We start from the raw sequence: 23032 nt of genomic DNA, 5'->3' as shown, positions 1-23032 counted from the left end.
CTGATACTTTATATAAAGCACAGGTCCAGGTTGTAAATATCGTGCTTTTGGCTTCACTTTGCATGAAGAGCTGCATCACAGGAGACGTACATTCTCCCAAGGAGGGGCAGCCTGGCAGCACCACAGGGACAGGAAGAAGCAAGAGGTTATAAGAAGCCACCAGCACAAGCAGCCCAAATCCAGGTGTTCTCTACTCAAGTGGAGGCCACAGCTGTAAAGGCCAATACCCAACCCCAACCAAACAGAAGTTTTGGCATAGCAAGAAGCAAAACTTTTTGCTTCCCCAATTAATGCAATCTGCTTTAAAAAAATAAAAATCGAAGTGAACTGAAGCAGCATCTTTATGGAGGTCTTAAAGAACAAAGCCCAGAATGAGATCTAGTTGCTTATACAAATTATTTAATATTGAAGTATTCAAGTAAAGGACTTACAGGCTTACTGTCAAACATTATATTAAGTTTCAAACAACATAGATGCCAAAAAAATATGGCCATTAATTACTTGGTAATGCTTCTGTTTCACCTCCCTGCTACAGCAAACTTCAACTCCTGCTGGCAATCAGAATCCTCATCTGTGTTTACAGCAGACCCAAGTTTTAGGATTTGTAATAACATCTGGGAAAAAATAAAAGTACTATCAATAAAATGATATATTCTCAAGTTTAAAGAAACCTCATTACTCTGATAAGATGCTTACATGACCAAGAGAATCTACTATTGGGAGCAACTCCAATCTTATAGATCCACTGCTAGTGAGGAGAGAACAGCAGCTTTAAGCACACATACATTGCTAATGGAGGAAGTATGACCCCAAAGAGCAGAGAGGGAAACACCCAGCTTACAAAGAGCCCACAGACACACTAAGTTAATTCTTCATTCCAAGGCTGCTCTAAAGAAGTAGCAAAAGAAAACATTTTTCTTTCACTAGCCATCCAGTTGCCTACCAAGTATGACCTATGTTCTGCACTAGCACAGTCCATGCACTCACAGACACCTCCTGCTCTCTGGGTGCTCTATGCACTCAAGCTGTGGAGCTGGCAGCCTGCAATTCCATTCAAAGTTTGTGCATATATGGAATTTTTGAAGTCTGTTATTTTTATTACAGTATCTGTACACTAAATTAAAACAGCACAGACAATTGAATATAATTTGCAGATTACCTGCACACAGTCTGTAAAAGGCATTTTAAACCAAGGGAGACATCTGCCACCCAGCGGCATGCTGAGAAACTACAAGGGATGGCATTTCAAGGGAGGGGATTTGAGCTCCATGATAGCAATGAGACAGTTCTGTACAGTTCTCATCTCTGCTTTATAAAAGCTAGGAAGTGAAGAAAGGAGCTTCCAGTGTGCTGAGGGCCTCAGAAATAGGAAAAAAAAACCAAACCAAAAACCAGAAACCTTTAAAGAAAAATTCAATTACATGAAGAACTTTCAGAATGGCCTGGGTTGAAAAGGACCACAATGATAATCCCCTTTCAATCCCCCTGTTATGTGCAGGGTCACCAACCAGCAGCCCAGGCTGCCCAGAGCCACAAACTGAGTTTGTCTGAGCCAAAAACTTCCTCCTAAGATCCAACCTAAACCCTCCCTGTCTCAGTTTAAAACCATTCCCCCCTTGTCCTATCACTATCCATCCTCATAAAAAGCCATTCTCCCTCCTGTTTATAGACTCTCTTCTGCTGAGCATCTTAACAGTGCTAACTAAAAGCAACTCCTGAAAAAGCGAAAGAGAAACATGAAAGATTCAGAAAGAATCTGAGATGCTAATTACATATTTAGCAAAACAGGTTACACACAATCCTACTGTGCAGTGGCAGAAGAAGCTTTAGATATTTAGAATACAAACATAATACAGATAGCTAGAGACTGTGTATACAGTGATTCAATTCTATATTCCATTACCTTCAGGCACTCCTTCAGGAAGACAGAAAGCTTTTGTGTTAACTGGAAGCAGGCGACGCCGGGCAGGCCTGTGACCTGGTGAAGTTCTGACAATGGAGCAGATTTCTTTTCCGTAACACAGAGTCTGAAAGGATGGATGACATTTTCATTCACACATCTATTTACACTAAAGAGACATTCTTCTTGCTTTCTACCAGGGACGTTCAAAAAGTATGGAACAAATAAAGCAGGGGGACATTAAAGGGATGTCACCAGAAAACATCTAAGACTAACTTGCATACCATTAACATGCTATAGGAATGGGAAATAGAAAGTTTCAAAGCTTACAAAGTCTTCAACTGTTTGCCATACTGTAAGGCTTTAACAATATATATACCTGCCAAGACTGGACTTACAGAGTGCAATCACATCAGAACCTGAAAGAAAATAATTGTTCCTACAGCACTCCCTTAGTACACTACCATGCTTCACGACAACCCCATTGAAAGTCACTAACAGTTTTTAGAGCTGAAACACCGAGTTCCAAGTGTACACTTTGTCTTATGCCCTGTGAAATTAAGACAAAGAATCAGTTGACTGCAGCACAGGAAAGGTAATTCTGAAGTCCCTTTCAAAACCAGGGGATAAAACACTCCATAGCACTTTTCATATTTAATTGCTACGTTTGTCACGATTCCAAATTCTTACTTCAATTTTATGCCTTTGTGAATTAGCAAAGCACGATGCAATTACTTACATCATCGGTTTGTCTAGAGGGCAGTACCTCTGTTGTCACCTTCTCTGATTTGGCTGAAGTGTTTGCTGGGGCAGATTCAAGCTGACCACAAGGCGATGCATTACCTTCTAACAGGACAGACAACTCTTCTTTTTTGATGCTCTTCAGCCTTTTGGGTTCAGCAGTCTGATTGTCAGGCTAAAGAATGAAACAATTACATTCCATGTTAAAAAGTGAATCTCTACTGTCTGGTAAGCATTAACAAAGAGAGTCCCAGTGATAAACTCAAGCTCCATACAGTTGTTTTGGTAGCAGTGATAAAAATAAGTTTGAAACAGTGAGCCTAGGGGGCACCCAGGACAATTAACTGCTATCCAGAGGTCTAAGCAAGCTATATATGCAGTCCTTGCCACTGCCTGCAGCCACCTCTTTAAAGGAGCTGACAACACTTGAATGTACATCTACATTCCCAGGTAGGGACCTCCACCTGTAGAAGGAAGGGGCAAATCATCTGTGCTACAACCTAGCTGACTCATTGAAGATCGTTCACCTTTCTTGCCGCTCCTATTGGTGAAGAACAGCGTGTACCACTTTTTAGGGTTGGAGTTCTCTCTCTTGCAGTTGTAATTTTACGGATTTTTTTCCCTGTGATAAATTTCCAACAAACAAATTAATTTCATCTCAAAGCCCAGAGCCACCCTCCAACCTATGCTTCTTAAAGAGGGATTGTTCCAAAGCCACCCATACAAATACCTCCTCCTTTCAATACAACGCTCATCTCCCTTGCCTCCTGCTGTCAACAGGGCAGCATTTTTCCTCTTCCCTTTCCTCCGGGAAACCAGGTTGCTTATTAATCACATGCTCACCTGGTTATTCACCATCAGACACGCATACTATGTGAGCAGAGGAATTGCATAACCACAACAGTCCTTGCCAGTGGCAGCTTCTGCTACTATTACAGTCCAAATTAAGCAGAGAAAAATAGCGTGGTACCTGGGCTACAGCCAGAACTGCATCAATCACAGTTCAGAACTGTAGTTACAGAAGAGACTTCTGTATTCGTGAAGTCTGATATTGAGTAAAGCAAGCAGCATGACTAACAGCCCTGTTGCTGCATAAGCTAAGTGAGAAACACTGCTTTCACTAAGCATCACAGGTAAAAATTAAGAATAAAAATGCAGTTTTGTTTTGCTTTTGCTGCTGCTAACTAACTCACTGTGAGACAAATCTTATTAGCAGGAAGGATCTTCAACTCACACTTCCCCTTCTAGTTCAAGTTGTGCTCAGCTTGTGGTATTTTACCTGCTACAGTACTTGAGACACTCAGTTCTGAAGAACTGTAATTGCATTTGGGTCTCTTTCTATGGGGAAGAGAAAAAAAGTGAGCTGTTCTGAATGGATGTTAACATTCATTGAATAAAGTGCACAAGGAAATCAAAGTGAAAAGTGCCTAAAAATTGCTAATACACGTTACAGTTAGTTGACAGTATATCATCCACCATCAAGTAACAGCACTTATTCTGAAGGTATTTGCAATTAAGAGCTACAGAGGACAGTCACCAACACAGAAAGTACTTAATTTGTCAATAGAAGAGCTGGCAGCCTGACAGTAAGGAGAGCAACACAGGTGTTTCAGCATCTCACACACACTATTGCTCTTGTTAAGGATAAACTACTCCAAATTAAAACTAAAAGGAAAATAACAATTAGACAGCAGGTAGTAACCTGGCCTAGCAGTCACAAAGGCTGGATTCAGTAATATCTAAGTGTTTCATATTAGCTAACGACTCCAACAGAAAAGGAAAGATATGTGCAGAACCGAGCTTTGTCCTCTGCGAGCCCATAAAACAATGAGGAGCTGAGGAGACCCTCATGCTCTGTACTGCACAGGCAATCCCAGCCAGACAGCCTGGGTGTACACATCTCTGCAACTGAATTGGTGTCAGTGGTAATGCAAATTTTATGGGCTTGATAGATAAATGCCATCCCCACAAAATCCTGCACTGGGCTTTGTTACACTGATTTTCCTGCAGCTCCCATAGTGAAGCAGAAGCCAAATAAGAAAACTCATACCTGCTTGTGTCTATATACCAGTTTTAAAGCTGGTGGGGATACGGGCTGTTGAAACTCACCAGAAACATTCGCAAGATCACAGACTTACTCATATTGCCCAATATATGATTTATAACAGAGAAATCTGAGCATTCTGATGCATCGGCCTGCTTTGCAGATTACCTTTTTAAGTGCTGGTCTTTACAGTCTTTCAATACAGGGTCTTAAAAAAAACACAAAAATTAAACATTAAAAGAGAAAGCCAAGCAAGCCAGACCTTGTTCTATGCACACTGTAAAGCAAAACATTAGAAGCAAACACAGAACTTGAACAAGGAGCTGTTTCCCCACGCATAAAACAATCATTATGCATTGTATATACTAAGTTCCTTGCACTATAGGGAGGTTTATTTATATACTGTTTCATACTGTAGGAAATTTTTACCTAATATTGGTGAAAGATCTGAGATCTGTGGTATCTTATCTATGGCCACTGCTTTGCTGCAGTCCAGGAGAGTGGAGTTCTTGCATTTCATAAAGTCCTCGAAGTCAGCATTGCTTGCCCCTGGATGCAGAAGATACAAGCAGAAGCTTCTCACACTAAAACTTACTGAGCTATTACAATTTCAACCAAGTGACAGAAATCACATTCACAAGACTTCACAGCAGCACTGTCTTAGTCCAAACATACCAAAACCGCTGGGAGAAATTCAGCTCAAAGCAGATGAATCAGTCACCTCCAGCAAACAACCTGAGCCAACAGCAAACACTTAAAGTTGAAACTATGATTCAAATGACATAAATGACATCAGGTCTGGATTCGCTCTGGATTGGAGACCCAGATACCCAGTTTACACATTAAGCACATGGTGGCTCACAGCTGACCCAGCAAGACACACCAACAGAGGCTGCTGGCCCTCCTAAGTTCAGACAGTCTCCTCAATTTCTCAGCATCAAACAAACAAACAGAAGCCTCACCTGAACATTCCTCATCTCTTAAAGTTTCAGGGGATGGGAAACTTTCTGTGGTGTCAGTAGCAACTCCGTCATGGTCTGCAGAGGAATCTGCATCCAGACACTCGAGGAGAAAAGCTGAAACACCTGTAGGGAGAGTCATCCCTGTGCCTGGAGAGAGAGAGGGGCAAAAAAGGCAGCTTCCAAATCAGCCATGTCATCTCATACACACACACTTTATTCTTTTTAAGCTTTTAACAGTACATGTTTAAGTAAATTGAAGAACTCATGTCAAATAGTGGCTCTATCAACAACAAAATCACCATCATGTGGTTTATAACAAGCTGGGTTCAAGGCTGCCTCAGCTGTGGCAGCCATCCCCTCAGCACATACTGCTAACAGACCCACTTCCCTTCTTTTTTCCCCCCTTTTTCCCTAATGAAGAAGTCAGGCAGTTCTCAGATGACTCTGAAATCAACATTTGCCCCTACAACTTGAGATCAGCACTTTTTCAATTGCTAAGAGTACACTTGTCACGACTAAGACTTGAAGCACAAGGTACATACACCTGCCTGGAACACCTCCTGTGCTGTTGGCTGCTTACAGTCAATTAATGCGAACCAACATGGGCTCAATTGCTAAAATCCAATTCTTGTTCTCCATAACACCATGCATGGTCACTACACTCACCTGAAGTAACATCACTGGTTTTCAGGCTTTCTTTACTTTCAAAGTGGATTATTGGAGATTCCTAAAATTAAACAACCAATACAAAAAACATAATAAAACCAGATCTAGACATTAAATGAAATAAAATGTCAGAATACATGCCATAACAGATACTCAGGATCTGATTAACTGATACTTTACTACTTGAACTTGCTATTCAGAGCAGTTTGTACCACCACTTTTCATGCACCAATAACAGATCTGTAAGAAGACCTGCAGCCATAAAACTCATAGGGAATATCCATTAATTTGGATAGTTTTTCACCCAGAGGGTGGTGACGCACTGTAACAGGCTACCCAAGGAGGCTGTGGATGCCCCATCCCTGCAGGCATTCAAGGCCAGGCTGGATGTGGCTCTGGGCAGCCTGGGCTGCTGGTTGGTGACCCTGCACATAGCAGGGGGTTGAAACAAGATGAGCACCGTGGGCCTTTTTAACCCAGGCCATACTGTGATTCTATGTCACATTTCTTTTAATTTACCCTTTATAAACCATCAGCATTAGAACAAAATGGCATTCTCACCTTCAGCGGTATGGCACTGCCCTCCACATTCTCTTCATTCTTTTCCAAGAAGGGTATTTCTTTGACATTCACTTGAGTGCTAGAATTGAAATACAGAGCAGAGCTCAACCCATGGAGCTGCAGAGCTCGGATGGAGCTGACACAACCCAACGCCTGCTCAGCAGGTGCCAGCAGACAGCCTGACCAGCATCAGCCCATCCAGCATTCAGACTGCATTTACAAGAGGCAGCAGGCAAAACAGCAATTAATTACTGATAATTACATATATGAAAGCACTCAGACCTTTGATTGGAGGAAGGGCTCCCTTGGGTGACTTCAAGATTCTCCTCGATTTTCGGTAATGTTTTCACAGCGGATTTTCTCTTCAGGCCTGGGGAAGAACAAGCATTCAGTTCAGCAATAGAATTTAACCAAGTGCTTCTAACACATCACCTCTAAATGCTCCCACTTGCTGATGCCCATCACACTTCTGGCTATGTTTTCACACACACCCTAAGGCCTGGATTTAGTTTACTTCCACCCAATCACTTCCATCCAAATTTAGGAAATACTCTCAAAACCCTTCAGCTATTTCAGAAACCTACTGAATAATAACAATAATAAGCATTTAGAATTGATTTTCGCTATGCCAAAGCTCAAAGGCTATTTATTCCACGTGGGTTCGGTCCCGCTCCCCAACTGACAACCGCCGAGCCCCGCACATCCTCGCACCGCACCGCACACCGCTTACAGCCGGGCTGGTTCTCCCCACGCCGCGCGCAGCCGAACAGCCGCCGCCGGCACTGAGCCTGTCCGGAACGCCCCGAGACGGGCAGCCCGCCGGGCAACGGGGACAAACGTCGCTTCTTCCGCGGGGCCTTCCCGGCCCAGGCCGAGCTCTGCCAGTACGGCCGCTCCATGACGAGCCGCGTCCCGTCTCACCCCGACCCCCTGCAGGCTCCGCACCCCCCGCACCGACCCCTCTAAAAGCCCGAGCGGCTCCAACCGCCGTCCCGCACATCGCATGCGCAGTGCCTGCCCACGGCGGCCACCAGGTGGCGCTGTGCTGAGGGCGGGGTCGGCGGAGCCGGGGGAAGCGCATCTTATGGGGATGGGATGGGATGGGATGGGATGGGATGGGATGGGATGGGATGGGATGGGATGGGATGGTCTGGGATGGATGGGGATGGATGGATGGGATGGGGATGGGGATGGGATGGGGATGGGATAGAGATGGGATAGAGATGGGATAGAGATGGGATGGGGATGGGATAGGGATGGGATGAGATGGGACGGGATGGGATGGGACGGGACGGGATGAGATGGGATGGGGATGGGATAGGGATGGGATGGGATGGGACAGGACGGGACGGGACGGGACGGGACGGGATGGGATGGGATGGGACGGGACAGGATGGGATGGGTTGGGAGCCCCAGCTCTGGTTTCTGGTGAAAAACAAAGTGTGCCGCTTCCTGAGCAAAATCCTGCCTGGCCTTGCTGCTTCTCTGTATCCTGGGCTGAGGGCTGGGGCTGCTGCTCAGCTCCTCTGATGAGTGCAGTGTGTGCAGCATGGCAGAGCTCTGCACCCCAGCTGCTGCTCGTGGGACCCCATGTTGTGTTCACAAGCAGAAGTATCTCATTATTCCACCACCATGACAATGTAGAGCATCCCTGGGCATGGAGGAGGAACCTGGGAACACAGCACACAAGAACTGGAGCAGAGATGGAGTGCTTTTGGACTTTATTGTTTGAGCCACGCGGTCTGCAGACACGCAGTGCATTCCCAGCAGTCAGCTCACGTGAAAAAAGCACACACACACTCTGCTGTGTTTCTGCTGGTTTAAAAGTAGAAATGAAACCATGACACAAAGACTGCTGCATCTGCAGAGAATCTGGAGACATTTCTGTTGGGTTTGTGTATTTGTAGATGATTGCTCACGTCAATCTCAGCTTCCAGCATCCCTCTGCTTGTTGTTTTACTTTGTTTTTATGACACATTTCCTATAGGCACACACGTTCTGAACTACATCAGTGAGAACAGAGTGCTGGAGAGACACTGGGTCTTACAAAGAGCCTTTATTGTATGCCAGCCCATGAGTAGATTTTATGAGATCTGAGAAATGAGACCGTTTAATTCTTTACAAAAGATTCCATGGATGACTTTATGACATACCCACCCACGTACCGACATGGAAAAAATGAAGGTGTTTTCTTTACACAAACCTTTATGCTATATTCTCATCCCTTCACTCCCAGAACAGGCAACGCTCACAGGACACATCACTTGTTTGCTGCTTGTGCTTTGCTAAGACATGGAACCAAAGCTGAAACAAAGGGCTTAAAGGGACTCTGGATGCCTAGAAACGTCCTATTTTGGAACAATCCCACACATCTGAAGCTGTTTCTCTCAGGTTAGCCAGGAATATGGATCTCTCCCCCTTAACAAATAGGCTCAGCCTCACCATTTAATGGGAGAAAATGTGGCGTAGAAACCATTGAACGCGCAAAGTGATGAAGCAAGTTAATTCCATGAGCAAACAGAGATCGAATTCTGGTATATGGGTTTTTTGTTCCACAGATGAAACCAAAGTGAGATAAAGAAAGAAGAAGGATGCAGAGAGAATTGCCCCTAAATGAAATGCTTTGCTGACGTGTGCGTAAGGCATCGAGAGGTCTCTGAGTAATCCGCTACCATGCAAAAATAGTATATTCTTTCCCAGTATACATTCATCTTGTAGCAACATATTTACATGTAGATTCACCAGTTTGTGCTTCTAACGCATGGAAAACAACAAATCCTTCAGCTTCTTTTGTCCCGGGAGATCAGATAAGTCAAATTGTTCTGTTCTATGCAAAGACTGTGGCAGAAATGACACTGCACTTTGCTGATGCTGATATATCCACAGTAACGGTGAAGACAGATTGCAGCACGGTACCTCATCCATAGGCGACAGCTCTCACCTGGGCTGCATGAGCCACGTCAGCCTGCAGATGTGCCTTGTCTGCACATCTCTCATGGTTCCTGCTCATACTTCAGTGCGTATTTCTGTGCAATATGACAAGCAGAGGACATACAAAATATATAACTAAGCAATCTGCTCTTCCTGGAAGAAGTGTTTTATTCTGATTTTCATATACGATCACCGGAGGAAGCGATCTGACAGGCATAGCACCAGGCCCAGGAAGAACCTCCCGTTTTGGATACATAAGAGAACACAATAAATCAGGCTGCAGCACACAAAGCCTTTGGGGAAGGGGCTGTAAAACTACCCGGTCACACGTGGCTGCTCAAGGCAAGCGTGTTTTTGCACAGATCCCACCTGCAGCAGCAACAGAGCTGTACCAATTTCACTGGGCTTATATTGTCACATTTACTTGGTTGCAGACTTAATGCCCCAGTGATTCTGGGTAGTTAAATAGTCATCTTTAAGCCATCAAGAACAGCGCTGTTTACAGAGAAGCGTAGCATGCATTGCCATCTATGCAATAGCATTGAGTCCTGACTCTTTCAACAAGAAAGTATTAGAAATGAGTGTTGACGTTGGTTATCATGAGAAAAGAAACTGGTTAGTGGACAACCCTAGGGTTTTTCCCTGCTATTCACAAGAAGTGCCAGGTAGGAGAGAGCTGAAAGCAGAACAAACACTGCTGCGAGTTGGGGAGAATCGTTTCTGCCTGGCTCATGTCTTACTCATGTACTCATGGCAACTTTTAATCTCTCATCATATTTGGTCTGCTTCTGGAGAGCCATCTGCAGAGGAATATCTGGTTACATGATACTCTGGTAGCAGAGGCAGCTTTTAGTTTCTTCACGTGGCTTTTCACAAGCTCTGAAAGTATCCACACTTCAGGATTGAATTTTCCCCAGATTCCTCCCAAATTTTGCTTCATCCTATTGTGGTCCTTTTTATTTTGGTGTTCATATTATTGGCTGAGGTGCATCCTATCTTTTCCATCAGATACCAAAAGGAGATGCATTATCCAGTAACAAAGCAGTATCTCATACTCCAAAACATCAGCCTTCCAAGCCAGAAGTAAACTCACATCAGGAGTAAGAGTTCAGTGGTCAGATAAAGCTGGTAAACCAGCCACCTTAGGAGAAAAGGAAATTAAATTCATGAGGTGGAAACAGGTCAAGAGAAAAGCTTCGCTGTACTTCCTTAGATGGCAGATCTTTGTTGTTATTCAAAAAGAGCAGAGGAGATGGTAGCAGGTCCTTGATTATGCTGGAGCATCTGAATGGGATGACTGTTCTTAGATGGGATGAGCTGCGCTCCTCTGAGATGAATCTCCTGCATGACCCGACCTGAAGAGCCAGACTGCCTCTGGTACTGCACACCCCATGCTCAGACTCCCCAGGGGTGCTCTTGCTGTTTACAGTGATGTGAAATGAAGGTCTAACACCATCAGGTCACAGCAGTGATTTTTCTTACTTGCTTTCAACAGCTATGAATCACTACGTCGGAGTCTGATGAAGAATCAGGCACAGATGGGATTCAGACCAACACTCCCACGTTTGATAGATCAAATCGCTTCATTCTGTGCATGAGTGATTGTGTTAACAATTTCCTTGCTCTTTGTTCTGACATTACTGCCATAAATCAGCCTCTGTGTAAAACTAACTCATTAATTCAATTTATTTAATTTTTAAAGCATGCAATGGGATTCCAGAGGGGAAATGAGACATCCAATGCATTTCCCCACAGCACTCTGGGGCCAGAACTGTCCTCATGGCCACTTTAAGCAGTGTTTCCTCCTCTTCTCCAGCACGGCTGCATCCCAGGCAAGCTGTTCTCCAGACAGACCAACACTGCTCAGCCCCACTCACACCGTGTGCTCCATTCCCTAAGCACTGATCCAAAAGGGAACCAGCCCAGCCAGACTGAAAAGTAATCAACCAGGGACTAGACAAAGGTCATGCAGGCCTTGTGTAGCTGTGCTGTAGCATCCCTGGGGCTCTGGGCCACCTGAAATGGCCATGCAGGAAGTGCTGGGCTCAGCTGGAAGGATCCCGTTGTTGGGATCCCAAGCAGTGGTTGTCCATTAGCTGTCATACAATGAGAGGCCTATTGAACACAAGTACCAGGAGATTTGTTCTTGTTTCTGTTCTGTCTGTTAGGTCATTAGTGATTAAGTCAAATTGATGGAATTTAAGTCATGGAAAATATAAAAGCTATCACTTAATATATAAACCGATATCCATCTTGAAGTTACAGGTCAGGGAACACAGGCTTTCACCATCAATCGCTGATCGCTTGAGGTAGACCACATTACTGATTTATCCACAATTTCAGTCTCTAATGTGTAGGTTATTTACAATCAAATATCAACAGACTTGTCTGAAACTTTCCCTAGTTTAGTCTTGAAATGCTTAGAGTTACTGATAAGTTTCCATAATTTACTCAGTCATGGATTGAAATTGCTGTGTACTGTGTGGCAATTTAGCGTAATTCTTGGTGGTACCCTACTGTGTCCATAGAGTAAAACCGATATCACACCTGAAGAAAAACAGAAGGAAAAGGGAAATGATGGTTAGTGGTGAAATCCTAAAACAATAAAAGGCTCAAAAGTAAGATTCAGATGCTCATCCGCTTCAGCTGTGTCATTCTGGCTCTGCACTTTGGAGCATTATCCTAATATTGCTACAAAGTCCTTTACTCAGAAGGTTCTTGCCACGGTTTCAGATGGAGATGCTGGAATATAGATCTTCTATCTGTTTTTTGAAGTAATCTCTCAGTTCTGGTCTCTTAGCCTTTAACGTCGGCGTCAACAAACCGTTCTGTACTGAGAACATGTCGGAGTGAATGTAAATGGCTTTGACCTGGAATAAAGAAAGGGACACCTCTGTAGCAGAGACAGCACTTGCTATGCATGACTTCCTGGTGTGCACATGGACCTCTATTTCTGCATGAAACCAAAGCGCAGTGAAGACCACAGCAGGAGCAAAGCAGACTTATTACCACAGATAAATGTGCACCACAAACCATTGCTTTTCATTTCTAAACTTGATTCTTTTTAATAGAGATTCATTTTTGAGCATAATGGGGAAATGAAGAATAGCAAGTCTGTGCTTCACTCAGATATGAGGAATTGTTCACTGCAGCTACCAGCAGACTACATAAGAGTATGAGTAAAAACCCCTTGCTAGCTATATGCAATGATTGAGAAGTTCATTAAGAGAAATAAGTATTCTATATTGTAAAATGTGTTTTTTAATGTGCTTTTAGAGCTTTGTACTTCATTACTGATTTCACATCTCTCTTCCTGAGGTGTTTATGACTCCGCTGCACAAATATTTACATAAGTGACAGAAAAGGATCAGTGCATAGGCTGGAGATAGAACGGCAGCCTGCCCTGTGTTGGTTATAAGAGTGGCAGTTTGAGCCCCAGCTCCTTACAGTGCCTTCAGTGGGAAGGCATCAGACCCAAGAACACCCATCTTGAACCCTGGAATCAGACTGCAGACATCCCCCACACCCCACAAGGACATGCAGTATCAAACTGAACGCTAACAAGTCTCCATTCAGTGTATGCAGACCAATGCAAATGTGGCCACAATTCACTGTTTCATTTACCTGTTCAAAGGAATGAAGCCCGCTCTCCTTCCCTAACCGTACCATGTCTTCCATTATTGCTTTCTGCAGTTCCTGGGTTAAAACACACACATCCACAATGAAGTACCAGAACAACCTTACAAGCAATTAACATCACTGTTCATCACAAACACAAGCTCCTTATGGACAATATGTAATTAGCAAATATTCTAATGAAGAAAGGCACAAACACTAAAGTAAGGGAGGTTATGCTGTTTTAGGAGTGGAGAGGCACAGTGCTGGGTGCTGCTGGCTCAGCCATTGCTCTGACCTCAGTGAGCGGATGGTTCTTGCCCTGAGAAGGGACATCACGTCCCATCAGCGCAATGACTGCAGAGCAGACGGGTGCAACTACCAACCTTATTTCTACAGAGCTCCTCATACGTTCCATCAAACCCTCTCTTCTTTGCCCAGCCTGGCATCACTTCAGCATCCGGCACCACAATTCCCACCAGGAAGGCCTGCAGGGAAAGCAGAAGGGTCAGGCAAAGGCTGAATGCACCATCAGGCTGAACTTGATGGGATTTTATCACTTCTTGCCCAATTAGGTCAGGAGTTCACCAACACACTGCAGCATATTCTGGTGGCTCTGCTGTACCTGCAGGCTGTCCCCATGGACGTAGATCTGGGCCACAGGGTCACTGCGGATGTAGATGTTCTCTATCTTCTCTGGTGCGATGTATTCTCCTTGTGCAAGTTTAAATATATGTTTCTTCCGATCAATGATTTTGAGAGTCCCATTCTGTTAGGAGAAAGAAGTGAGAGAATTCACCTTAATTTTTACTAAGGATAGATCCACTTGGAAGGTCACATGCAGAACTTGAAGGTGTATGTGGGACAACAGAACTGACACAGGCACCACCCATCTGGATACGCACAGGTAACCACTTCCCAATGTCTCCGGTGTGCAGCCAGCCCTCCTGGTCCAGTGCTTCACTTGTCCTCTCCTCATCTTTCAAGTAACCCTTGAAAACGTTTGGTCCTTTCACGCATATCTGCAAAGCAGGTCGGGTCACTATTAAACTACATCGTTATTTTGCTTAAGTTACCAGCAAGGTAAATAGTGATTCACTGACATCCTGAAGGTTGATTTCGTGGCTGTGCCCCATGAAAATAAAATATATTGAGCTATAGAATTTTCCTTATGTCTTTTGATTTTATTCAAAGGAAGGATGTATGAAGGAAGAAATCCGAAACCCATCGGCTTCATGTCGATTTTCATTCGGGTTGCAGTTTTAAAGTGATAAAAGTGATTTCAAACTCAAGCGAGTTTAATTTCTATGCAACATGGAAATGACAGCAATGGAGAAATCACAGTAATTCAGCTCCACAGCCAAACTAATTAACTCAGCCTTAGCTTTTGAAGCCATCAGGCGTTGGCTGGCAGTGCTGCCATAGCCCCTTGTTAACACTGCTCCGTTGGTAAACTGATGCTTTCTTTCCCTGATGGCTGTATTAAATGAATTTGTGCGCCTCAAAGATGTAAAATGCTCCTATAACTACAACTTAGTATAATGTCTGCTAATAAGAAGTTTATATTAAAACGTAAGTTCCTACCTCTCCTTCTCCTTTAGAAGCAAAATAATTCAGCTCCTCCACGTCCTTAAGTCTGATTAAGTTGCAGGGCAAAGGGGCTCCCACATGACCTGGCAATTAAAGTTGGCAGCTTGTTTGTCTGCTCTCTTACAAACAATAATTGGCATTTTATTATTCGTTGAGCAGCTATAGATATACTTGGCGTTCCTGCAGGAATTCTGCATGCAGAAGTAACGTGGAAAAGGAAGAAAACCACTACCTGAGGTCCAGTCCCCGGGGGTGGTGAAGGTGCAGCCTGCCGTGCACTCCGTCTGCCCGTACCCCTCATACACCTGCCAAAGGAATGGGCACCCTGAGTCAGTGCACAGCACCTCATTGCTGCAGGAGGAGTCCCAGGGACAGCCCTGTGAGCTGACCCTGCTGTGAGCAGCAGGATGGGGCACGGGGACTTTCCCTGGCCATGCAGAATTAACTTCCCTATGAGTCACTCTGTTATGGAGAGCTGAAAGCAGTGAGCAGACAAGTTCAGCAGTTTGCTTTTGAGTCTAGCAGGATGTTACTTGGCAGGAGGAAGTTGTCAGTGGGGAAAAGTGGTATTTTGGGGGTACATTCTGAAAATCTGCAGGTTTTTTTAACGTTTAATTTTAAGCTCTCTAATTAGGCCTTGTAATTGTCTTAGGCTTCCTGGTCAGGGAGAAGAAACTCTCTAGTATGGGTGGGGATTTTAAGTGCCATGCCTACAGGTTACCATTCTTGCACATTTATATATAGAATAAATGTTGTGTAATAAGTGACACATGCATAATTGCTTCAGGTTACTCTGGGGCAGGTTCAGGTTGGCTATTAGGAACAATTTCTTCTCCAAAGAGCAGTCAGGCATTGGCACAGCTGCACAGGGAGTGGGGAAGTCACCAACCCTGGAGGTGTTCCAAATGTGGTCCTGGGGCACACGGTCAGTGGGCACAGTGGGGTGGGCTGGCACCAGGCCTGGGGGTCTCAGAGCTCTTTTCCAACCTTAATGATACTACAGTCCCATGAGTGGACACAGTGGAGATGGATTGATGGTTGGGCTTGATGACCTTTTAGGTCAACCTTAATGACTCTATGGTTTAAAAAGCTGAGACAGGTGGGATGTCTCAGCCACTCCTTGTCCCCACCATGAGGACGCTGGGTGCCCATGAGCCCTGCTGCTGCCACGGGTGCCCTGTATACAGTCCCAGCCCCCAGACGTTGGCTCACCTGGCAGCCCAGGGCCGCCCGCAGGAAGCCCAGGACAGTTGGAGAGGCTGGGGCAGCACCCGTCACTATCATGCGGACGCACCCACCAAGGCTCGCCTGAGGGACAGCACCAGGAAACAAAAGGAAAAAGCACAGATCAATACAGATGGCACAAATGGTGTGTATTTCTTAAGCAGAGCTTGCACTGAATGGCCTCGCTTCTATTCCATCTAGAACAGTCAGCTGTACTACAGAAATGTGAACTGACCCTGAGTCCTGCCTGAGGACAAAACTCATCTAAATGTTGAAAGCAATGACTGCGTCCCTCCTGGGCAGAAATAATGCTCAAGGCACAGCTCTGCTCCATCACATCCATTCCACGTCCTCTCACAGCACTTATGACTTGGGGTAACCCCAGGGAAGAATAAGTCTCTTCCTCACTGCTCTTTTCTGTGCTTGCTGGCGCCTTTTTATTAACAGGCTCCCAAGCAACCTAAAGAATTGCCATCCTTTTTTAAGGGCAGATGACCTTGCACATACATTGGGGGGTACTACAGCATTCCTGTGCTGCTTCCTGCCCACCTCTCTTCATTTCATTTTTCTTTCCATGAAAGCAAAAAGGAACGAGCACAGAACAGCCCCTGCCCCGCCCCACAGCACTACACCCAGCTCAGCCCCATGGAAGACATTGCCAGTTCCACTGGTTATTAATAAAGCGGCGTGTCTCCAGATAAGTTATCTAATTAAAAAATGAAGTAATCAGAGCCTCCTACAGCAGCACAGTGCCTGGAAAGCCTGGTGTAAAGCCACTTTAATCTGCTTTATTACCCAGGGGATGCGTGGCACATGGCAGGGTGCTGATTTCTTTCCCTCTTGTTAAATCAAGATTCACATTTGCATTTTGCTCATTCCTTTCCTTCGGAAAACATCAGCTTTGAGTTTGCTTGAGTGAAACCCAACCGTGAGAGCAATCATTATCTGTGGAGGATCTGCACAGCATTGGAGCCGCATCTCTTCCATCTGTTATTCCTCTTCTCTCCTCACTGCTCCCACCCGGAACCCCATGTCCTCTGTACTGCTGAGCCTATTGGGCCAGATTTGCATGCTGAGCACAGATAAAGAAATACAAATAAAAAAGTGGCAAAAGCTAATAGGATGACAAGCTGCGCTCCATTTCCCTTTTCTATTCAGGTTTTCAGTCTGCTGTTCACTGGTGACCAGCAGTTGGTTGCAGTGTGGTGGTCAGGCTGTGCCAACTTTAGGGAGCGCAGGTTGCTACTAGAAGAAACAATGGTTCTCAGCTCTTAGACTCACTTTTTAAGCTCCATACCTGTATCTTGTTAAAGAACAGCTTGTCCCACAGGCTGTCGTTTCTGATGATCCCATTTCTAACCTCAGCCTTTTTCCGTCTGGCGGCGAACTCCAGCACCCAGCGCTTCAGGGAAGTGTCCGCCTGGCTGAAGATCTGCAGCAGGGAGAAGACAGTGGGTCAGGTGAGCCTGGAGAGGGCCTGGGGCTCACAGCTCTGGCCATCGGCCCAAGGCACAGCCTGCTGCCACCCAACAACAGCCCTTAGTGCCACTGTGCGCCTACAGCAGTGCAGCTCAGTTGGGGCACAGGGATGGCGGCAACATAGCGGAGTAAGGCTGTACTATGCCTTAGTGCAGAAAGGGAGCAAGGCAAAAGGGAGAAAATGGAGATGGATTTTTTTAGATTAACACTTAGGGAGTGGGGCAGAAGCTTTGTTATAGCAAAAAGAGAAGCAAACAGGCTCACCTTGTCGTACATCCTGTTCAGCAGGCGCGGCACAACAGGGAAGATGGTGGGACGCAGCGCCTTCATGTCATCAGACAGCAGGCGGATGTCGCCTTGGAAGAAGCCAATTCGCCCCCCATGGCAATACACTACAGACTGCAATGGAGAGGAAAACAACCTCATCAGACCTCTTTGCTTTTAATCCCTGGGACGGAGCATCCCTCCTCCTACTCACAGAAACACCCTTCCCAAAATTCCTCTCTCCATTATGGCAAAAATGGTGCTTTATAAAATCTATCGACAATAAAGTTTAATTTTGCACAGAGTAGAAGCACATGGCTGGTTGTTGGCATTTTCACAACTGGGAATTCAGCATCCACCAAATTTGCCACTTTCTGGAAGAACGAGGAGCTGCTGCCTGGGGAAAGGCTCCCCTGCACCCCAACAGCCTGAGGTTGGGCTCTGCACACTGCAAAATGTGCTGATGGTTTTTAGGTGTTAATACTTTAGTTTTGTTTAAGCATAACCATACAGACTACGTTAGCAATACAGCACCTGATCCTGTATCCCAGAAACACCTCTTCAAAGCCCTTTTTGATTTCTGGGAAAACACGACTCCAGAAGTTTCAGAAATAAGCTTTTATTCGTTTCTTCCTTTATTTTTGGAAGGGTGTTTTTTGGAAAGCAAACGGGCTGCTTTGCATCAGGTGAGGAAAGAGCTGACGTGCAGCCAGCAGCCACTTTGCTGGAGCTGGAATTGCACACTGTGCCATCACCGCAGGCTCATTGGGAACTGCAAATGATGAGCTCTGTGTGTATCTCCCAACGGAACAGTTCTGTTCTATAACCTAAAATCCTACTCTAAAGCACTTCTGGCTCTAAAGAACATACCTATACAATTTTAAAGTCCCAGGAATTACTGATGTGGGCTGAAACCGGGGAAGCTGATACAACGTTTGTTGCTCAGAATAATCTGGGGGATGATTTTTAGCTCTATAGAAAATTCCTTGCATGAAGGGGTGTTTTCAGCAAAAGTTTAATCTGAGCATCCCTCATACTGCGTGCCTTGGAGCTGCCCCTATCAGAGCAGCAGCAATGAGGTTATTTCAGAAGTTCCTATATTCCTGCCCAGGCAGATGGCTTTGTAATAATTCTGTTCTCATTAGCAGAAAAGCAGTTTGCCTGTGCAGCGCTGGCACACTGACTCATGTGCCTTCTAGGATTTGACTGACAAGCAAGGATACACTGGGCTGTAATTCTCCACATCTTTTATGGACTTTCAGTTCCAAATTGCAAGTGTTGTAACGGGGCTGAGTCCGTCATTTCTGGCACACTGCTAAGAAGGGGCAGTCTGTGCCTGGATGTCTATCTGATCCCATTGGCATCAGCACCACTGGGAAGGTGCTGGGCTGCAGCTGAGCCCAGACCCACTCCTCATGCAGCGAATCATTTCTTAGCTGCCGCATTTCCAGGCTGGGAGAGTTCATTATGACAAATCATCACCTGGCTTCCCAGAAGGGATGCACAACCCCTCCCTGTGTGCTGCTGTGAGCTGCTATCTGCAAGGGACGCACATATTGCTACCTGCAGGGGATGCAGCCCATATCCAGAGCACTGTGCCAGCTCAGCTCCCAGCTGAATTCTGCACATTCCTGCATTTGAAAGGATTTGAGCTGATAAAAATAATGGTGTGGAACTGCATTTGCTCCCATTATCATTATCCCCAGAGCAGGACCCGATGTCTTTGAGGAGTGTAGGTGTTTTTAGTGCTACGCGGTGTCGGTGGATATTTAGTATTTTATTCATTTTATATCTTTCGGTGTGGAAAAAAAAGAGGCAATTTCCACTGCCACTAGGACCTTACCTGTACCATTCGCTCAAACATGTGTGCTAAAGGCAAATAGGAAATGTGAACATCCTCACAAGTAGGAGACCACTGACTCTGGAAGAAAGCAGAAGGGGCCCCACGAGGCCGCGTCAGTTGGGGCAGAAGCTTACCTGGATCACTCTCTCAAACATGTGAGCCAGAGGCAGGAAGGAGATGAGCACATCGTCCTGTCTCGGAAAGATCACTTTCTGCAGGTGGAGGGCATGGGAGACAGAAAGGAAAGAAACACTGACAGGAAGACAACAAGAGAGTCATAAAACGGTCAAAAGAAAAACGGCACCAAGAGGAACAAAAGGGGAAAGATCATCAAGAGAGGAAGGGAGCAGCGCACGAGGTGAAGCGTTAGAGCCACAGCAGTGATGGAGCTGCATTAGTGGGAGGAGAACAGAGCACGGAGATGGACACAGAGCGCAGTGTTGGCACAATCACAGCTGATGGTCATTGTTTTCCCTTTGGTTAATTCTTTGATTGGGGTCAGGGGGAGGCTGGATCACTTAGCTACAGGAATTAATGATTGCTGTTAGTGTTTCCTCATTGTTTTCTTGATTAAAATGGGATTATAAGTGCATTAGCACTGCCCCACGGACAGGCGTGCTGAGGAAAGAAAGGCAAAAAAATGATACAAAAAATAAACACGGCCAGTGTCATTGCTTTGCACCAAGAGCCTTATTTGGGTCATGCTTTCTGCCTGCACTGTAACACTATGGATTAGGAAAATGGACAACCTGATGACCCACCAGCTTGCACCAAGGCCAGAAATCAATACAGAAATGAGTGCAGCAGCTTTGGCTCCTGGAATGGGCAGTTATACCCCCAGCGCACCTCCATGGCTGTGCCACATCCACTGCTCTATGGCAGAGGAAGTCTGATCCTTGGGCTGCCTCACTGAGGTTCACCTAGGTGTGCACAGTGAGGCCAAGCATGGGCCTTTCCAGCATCCCACTTCGGTTGTGTCCAACTGAACTAAGCCAGTCAGGCCTGCAGCTCTGTTTATACATTAGATCTAATGGGCTCTGGTGACGTGAAGCCAGCAGCACCACCAGCCACACTTCTCTGTTGGGCTGCTTTAAATGCCCACAAATGAAATGATTTGTTTTTAAAAGGAACCAAGGTGCTGGCATTTAATGGCATTGCAGCCACTGCAGCTAAACAGATTAAATTAAAGTGCGTTGGCATTTGAGAATAACCTTATAATAAAGGTCTAAGTTCACTTAAAATAATCTGCTTAGGAAAATGACCGATCTAAGCCAAAGTGGCACAAAAGTATGCAAGCAGTGCTCTGTGTGCCCCTCACTCCAGGTGCTCACATGTTGCTGACAGATGCCAAGTGCTTGGCACTTTGCTGGATCTGTGCTGCACTCACAGCTTGCCCTGCAGTGCCCCAGCACCAGGATAGGGCACACTCAGCAGCCTCACACCTCAACCCGACACCTTTGGGATTAACACAAGCATCCACCGTCAGCAAGCACTGAGCCTACAGCTCTGGGAGGCACCACTTTCCTCTGAGCTGTTCCCTTCCAAAATAAACTCTGCTGCCCTTTGGAAGCTGGAGGCCTTGAGGCACCAGCTGCCACTTGGGCATCCCTGCACCCCTGAGGCAGCCCCAGCCCTGCAGCAATCTGTAGGTGGAGAAAACTGCAGGGTTGGGGAACTGAGACCACAGTGCAGCCCACACCAACCCCAGGGCAAACAAGGGCTATGCTGCAATAAATGGAGCATCCCACATGCTTGCTGCAGCTTCACAGAACCATTCGTTCTCTACCAACAGAGATTCTTATACTCAATAGGTACAAGCTACATGCAATTCTTAATATCCTGTGCTAGAGCAAGTCTGCTTCCTATATGGTTTCTAAACAAAGGTTGCATGCAGTATATTACACATGCACTTGGCCAGTGCTGCAGTACAGTCAGAACCAAGATATATGGTAACATAAATGAAATTAACCATTTTGATCTTTAAAAGGTATAAGTTTCCATAAGTGTATGTACAGACATTATATGTATAGAAAGCTTCCATTTAAAGACAGGGACACCGCACAGGCATCCCCAGCAGCAGACACTGCTCTTTCAGGCACCACTCAGCCCTGCAGGCTCTGCTTGCTCTCCTCACCCCACACTAGTCCATGGGGACAGCACTGCTCCTTGGCAGCACCCTGTACCTCACAAAACCCAGGCTGGGAATTATCCTTCAGGTAAGAGAAATATGGCCTTAGCAGCAGCACCACATCTCCAGCCCCTGCTGAAGCCCAAACCCACACACGGCGAGTTTCCCAACCGCGGTATTCACCTCTGTCACTTTCAAAAAGCCTGAAAAGTCAGCCACCACGTTCCCATGTGTCAGCATAGCACCTTTAGGGTTTCCTGCAAGGGAGAAGAGAAGGAGAGTTTAAAAGACGAGACAAGTAGTTAATTCCCACTTCATTTCACGCTGGAACAGGTTGCCCAAGGAGGCTGTGGATGCCCCATCCCTGCAGGCATTCAAGGCCAGGCTGGATGTGGCTCTGGGCAGCCTGGGCTGCTGGTTGGCAGCCCTGCACACAGCAGGGGGTTGAAACAAGATGAACACTGTGGTCCTTTTCAACCCAGGCCATTCTATGATTCAGAAAAACTTAAAACTAAGAAATTGTCCAAATAATATTGTTAAATGATATTTAAGACATTTAATTCTCACACTATGCAGCAGCATCCACAAAAGACAGTTATTGCAATACTCAAGACACAGTAAAATGATCCCATAAACTCAGCAGCACATACATCAGAGACCTTGAGCGGTGGTTTCCACCAGGAACAGAGCAGCTGGAACTGTGGTTGGCCCTCAACCAGAGCCACCAGAGTGTGTGCCAACAGCTCGAGCTGCACAGAGCTCCATGCAAAGCACTCTGCCACCTCCTGCCCCAGCACAGCCACTTCACATTGCCCCCAAAGGGTCCATTGCAGACAAGAGCTGCTGGGAAGGATGCAGACACCTCTGTGGTGCTGAGCCCTGTGCCCTCACCCAGCTCTTAAGGGCAAATAAAGGCTCAAACCAAAATGATAATTATTGCACGTGTTTATTGCACTAGAACAGGACATTCTGAACACAGCTTATTTTTACCACAAAATTTGCACTAGGTGTTCCAAGCGCCTTTGAGTTATTTGGTCCCAAATCCTTACAGATGGCCACAGGGGCCTATTGGGATCTCACACAC

General features: G+C 45.6%; 2 protein-coding genes across 7 annotated transcripts in view; both read right to left on the bottom strand.

The window, feature by feature from the left end:
* Positions 1-377: 377 nt before the first annotated feature.
* On the bottom strand, positions 378-7826 carry MEIKIN (meiotic kinetochore factor). Its single transcript, XM_015875598.2, has 12 exons — positions 7605-7826; positions 7157-7244; positions 6875-6953; positions 6314-6374; positions 5648-5794; positions 5115-5234; positions 4854-4893; positions 3921-3979; positions 3169-3263; positions 2640-2816; positions 1904-2027; positions 378-614 (listed from the first exon to the last, which is right to left on the bottom strand). The coding sequence occupies exons 1-12, from the start codon at positions 7771-7773 to the stop codon at positions 568-570; spliced, it is 1206 nt and encodes a 401-aa protein (XP_015731084.1). The 5' UTR covers positions 7774-7826; the 3' UTR covers positions 378-567.
* Positions 7827-8900: 1074 nt separating this feature from the next.
* The window catches only part of ACSL6 (acyl-CoA synthetase long chain family member 6), a 35813-nt gene continuing 21681 nt past the window's right edge, over positions 8901-23032 (bottom strand). For 4 of the 6 annotated variants that reach the window (XM_015875591.2, XM_015875590.2, XM_032447418.1 and 1 more), the window contains exons 10-21: positions 22132-22205; positions 19955-20032; positions 17978-18112; positions 17532-17666; positions 16223-16318; positions 15243-15315; positions 15005-15093; positions 14326-14442; positions 14046-14189; positions 13807-13908; positions 13430-13501; positions 8901-12675 (exon numbers count right to left, since the gene is read on the bottom strand). In XM_015875591.2, coding sequence (XP_015731077.1) covers positions 12535-12675; positions 13430-13501; positions 13807-13908; positions 14046-14189; positions 14326-14442; positions 15005-15093; positions 15243-15315; positions 16223-16318; positions 17532-17666; positions 17978-18112; positions 19955-20032; positions 22132-22205 — 1256 coding nt within the window. In that variant the 3' untranslated portion in view covers positions 8901-12534. Of the gene's footprint in view, positions 12676-13429; positions 13502-13806; positions 13909-14045; positions 14190-14325; positions 14443-15004; positions 15094-15242; positions 15316-16222; positions 16319-17531; positions 17667-17977; positions 18113-19820; positions 19899-19954; positions 20033-22131; positions 22206-23032 lie in introns of all 6 variants that reach the window. The other 2 variants (XM_032447416.1, XM_032447417.1) reach the window with 2 other exon arrangements.

The sequence above is a fragment of the Coturnix japonica genome, chromosome 13, assembly GCF_001577835.2.
Source record: "Coturnix japonica isolate 7356 chromosome 13, Coturnix japonica 2.1, whole genome shotgun sequence".
Classification (NCBI taxonomy): Eukaryota; Metazoa; Chordata; class Aves; order Galliformes; family Phasianidae; genus Coturnix; species Coturnix japonica.
This window is presented reverse-complemented; position numbering and strand designations above follow the sequence as displayed.

Bases quoted from the DNA above. Each gene is read 5' to 3' on its own strand.
- MEIKIN (XM_015875598.2), bottom strand. From the start codon at position 7,773: ATGGAGCGGCCGTACTGGCAGAGCTCGGCCTGGGCCGGGAAGGCCCCG. The intron at 3,980-4,853 runs GTAATCTGCAAA...TCTTCCCCATAG, and splicing joins AAAGACCAGCACTTAAAAAG to AAAGAGACCCAAATGCAATT. The intron at 2,817-3,168 runs GTGAACGATCTT...TTCATTCTTTAG, and splicing joins CAATAGGAGCGGCAAGAAAG to CCTGACAATCAGACTGCTGA.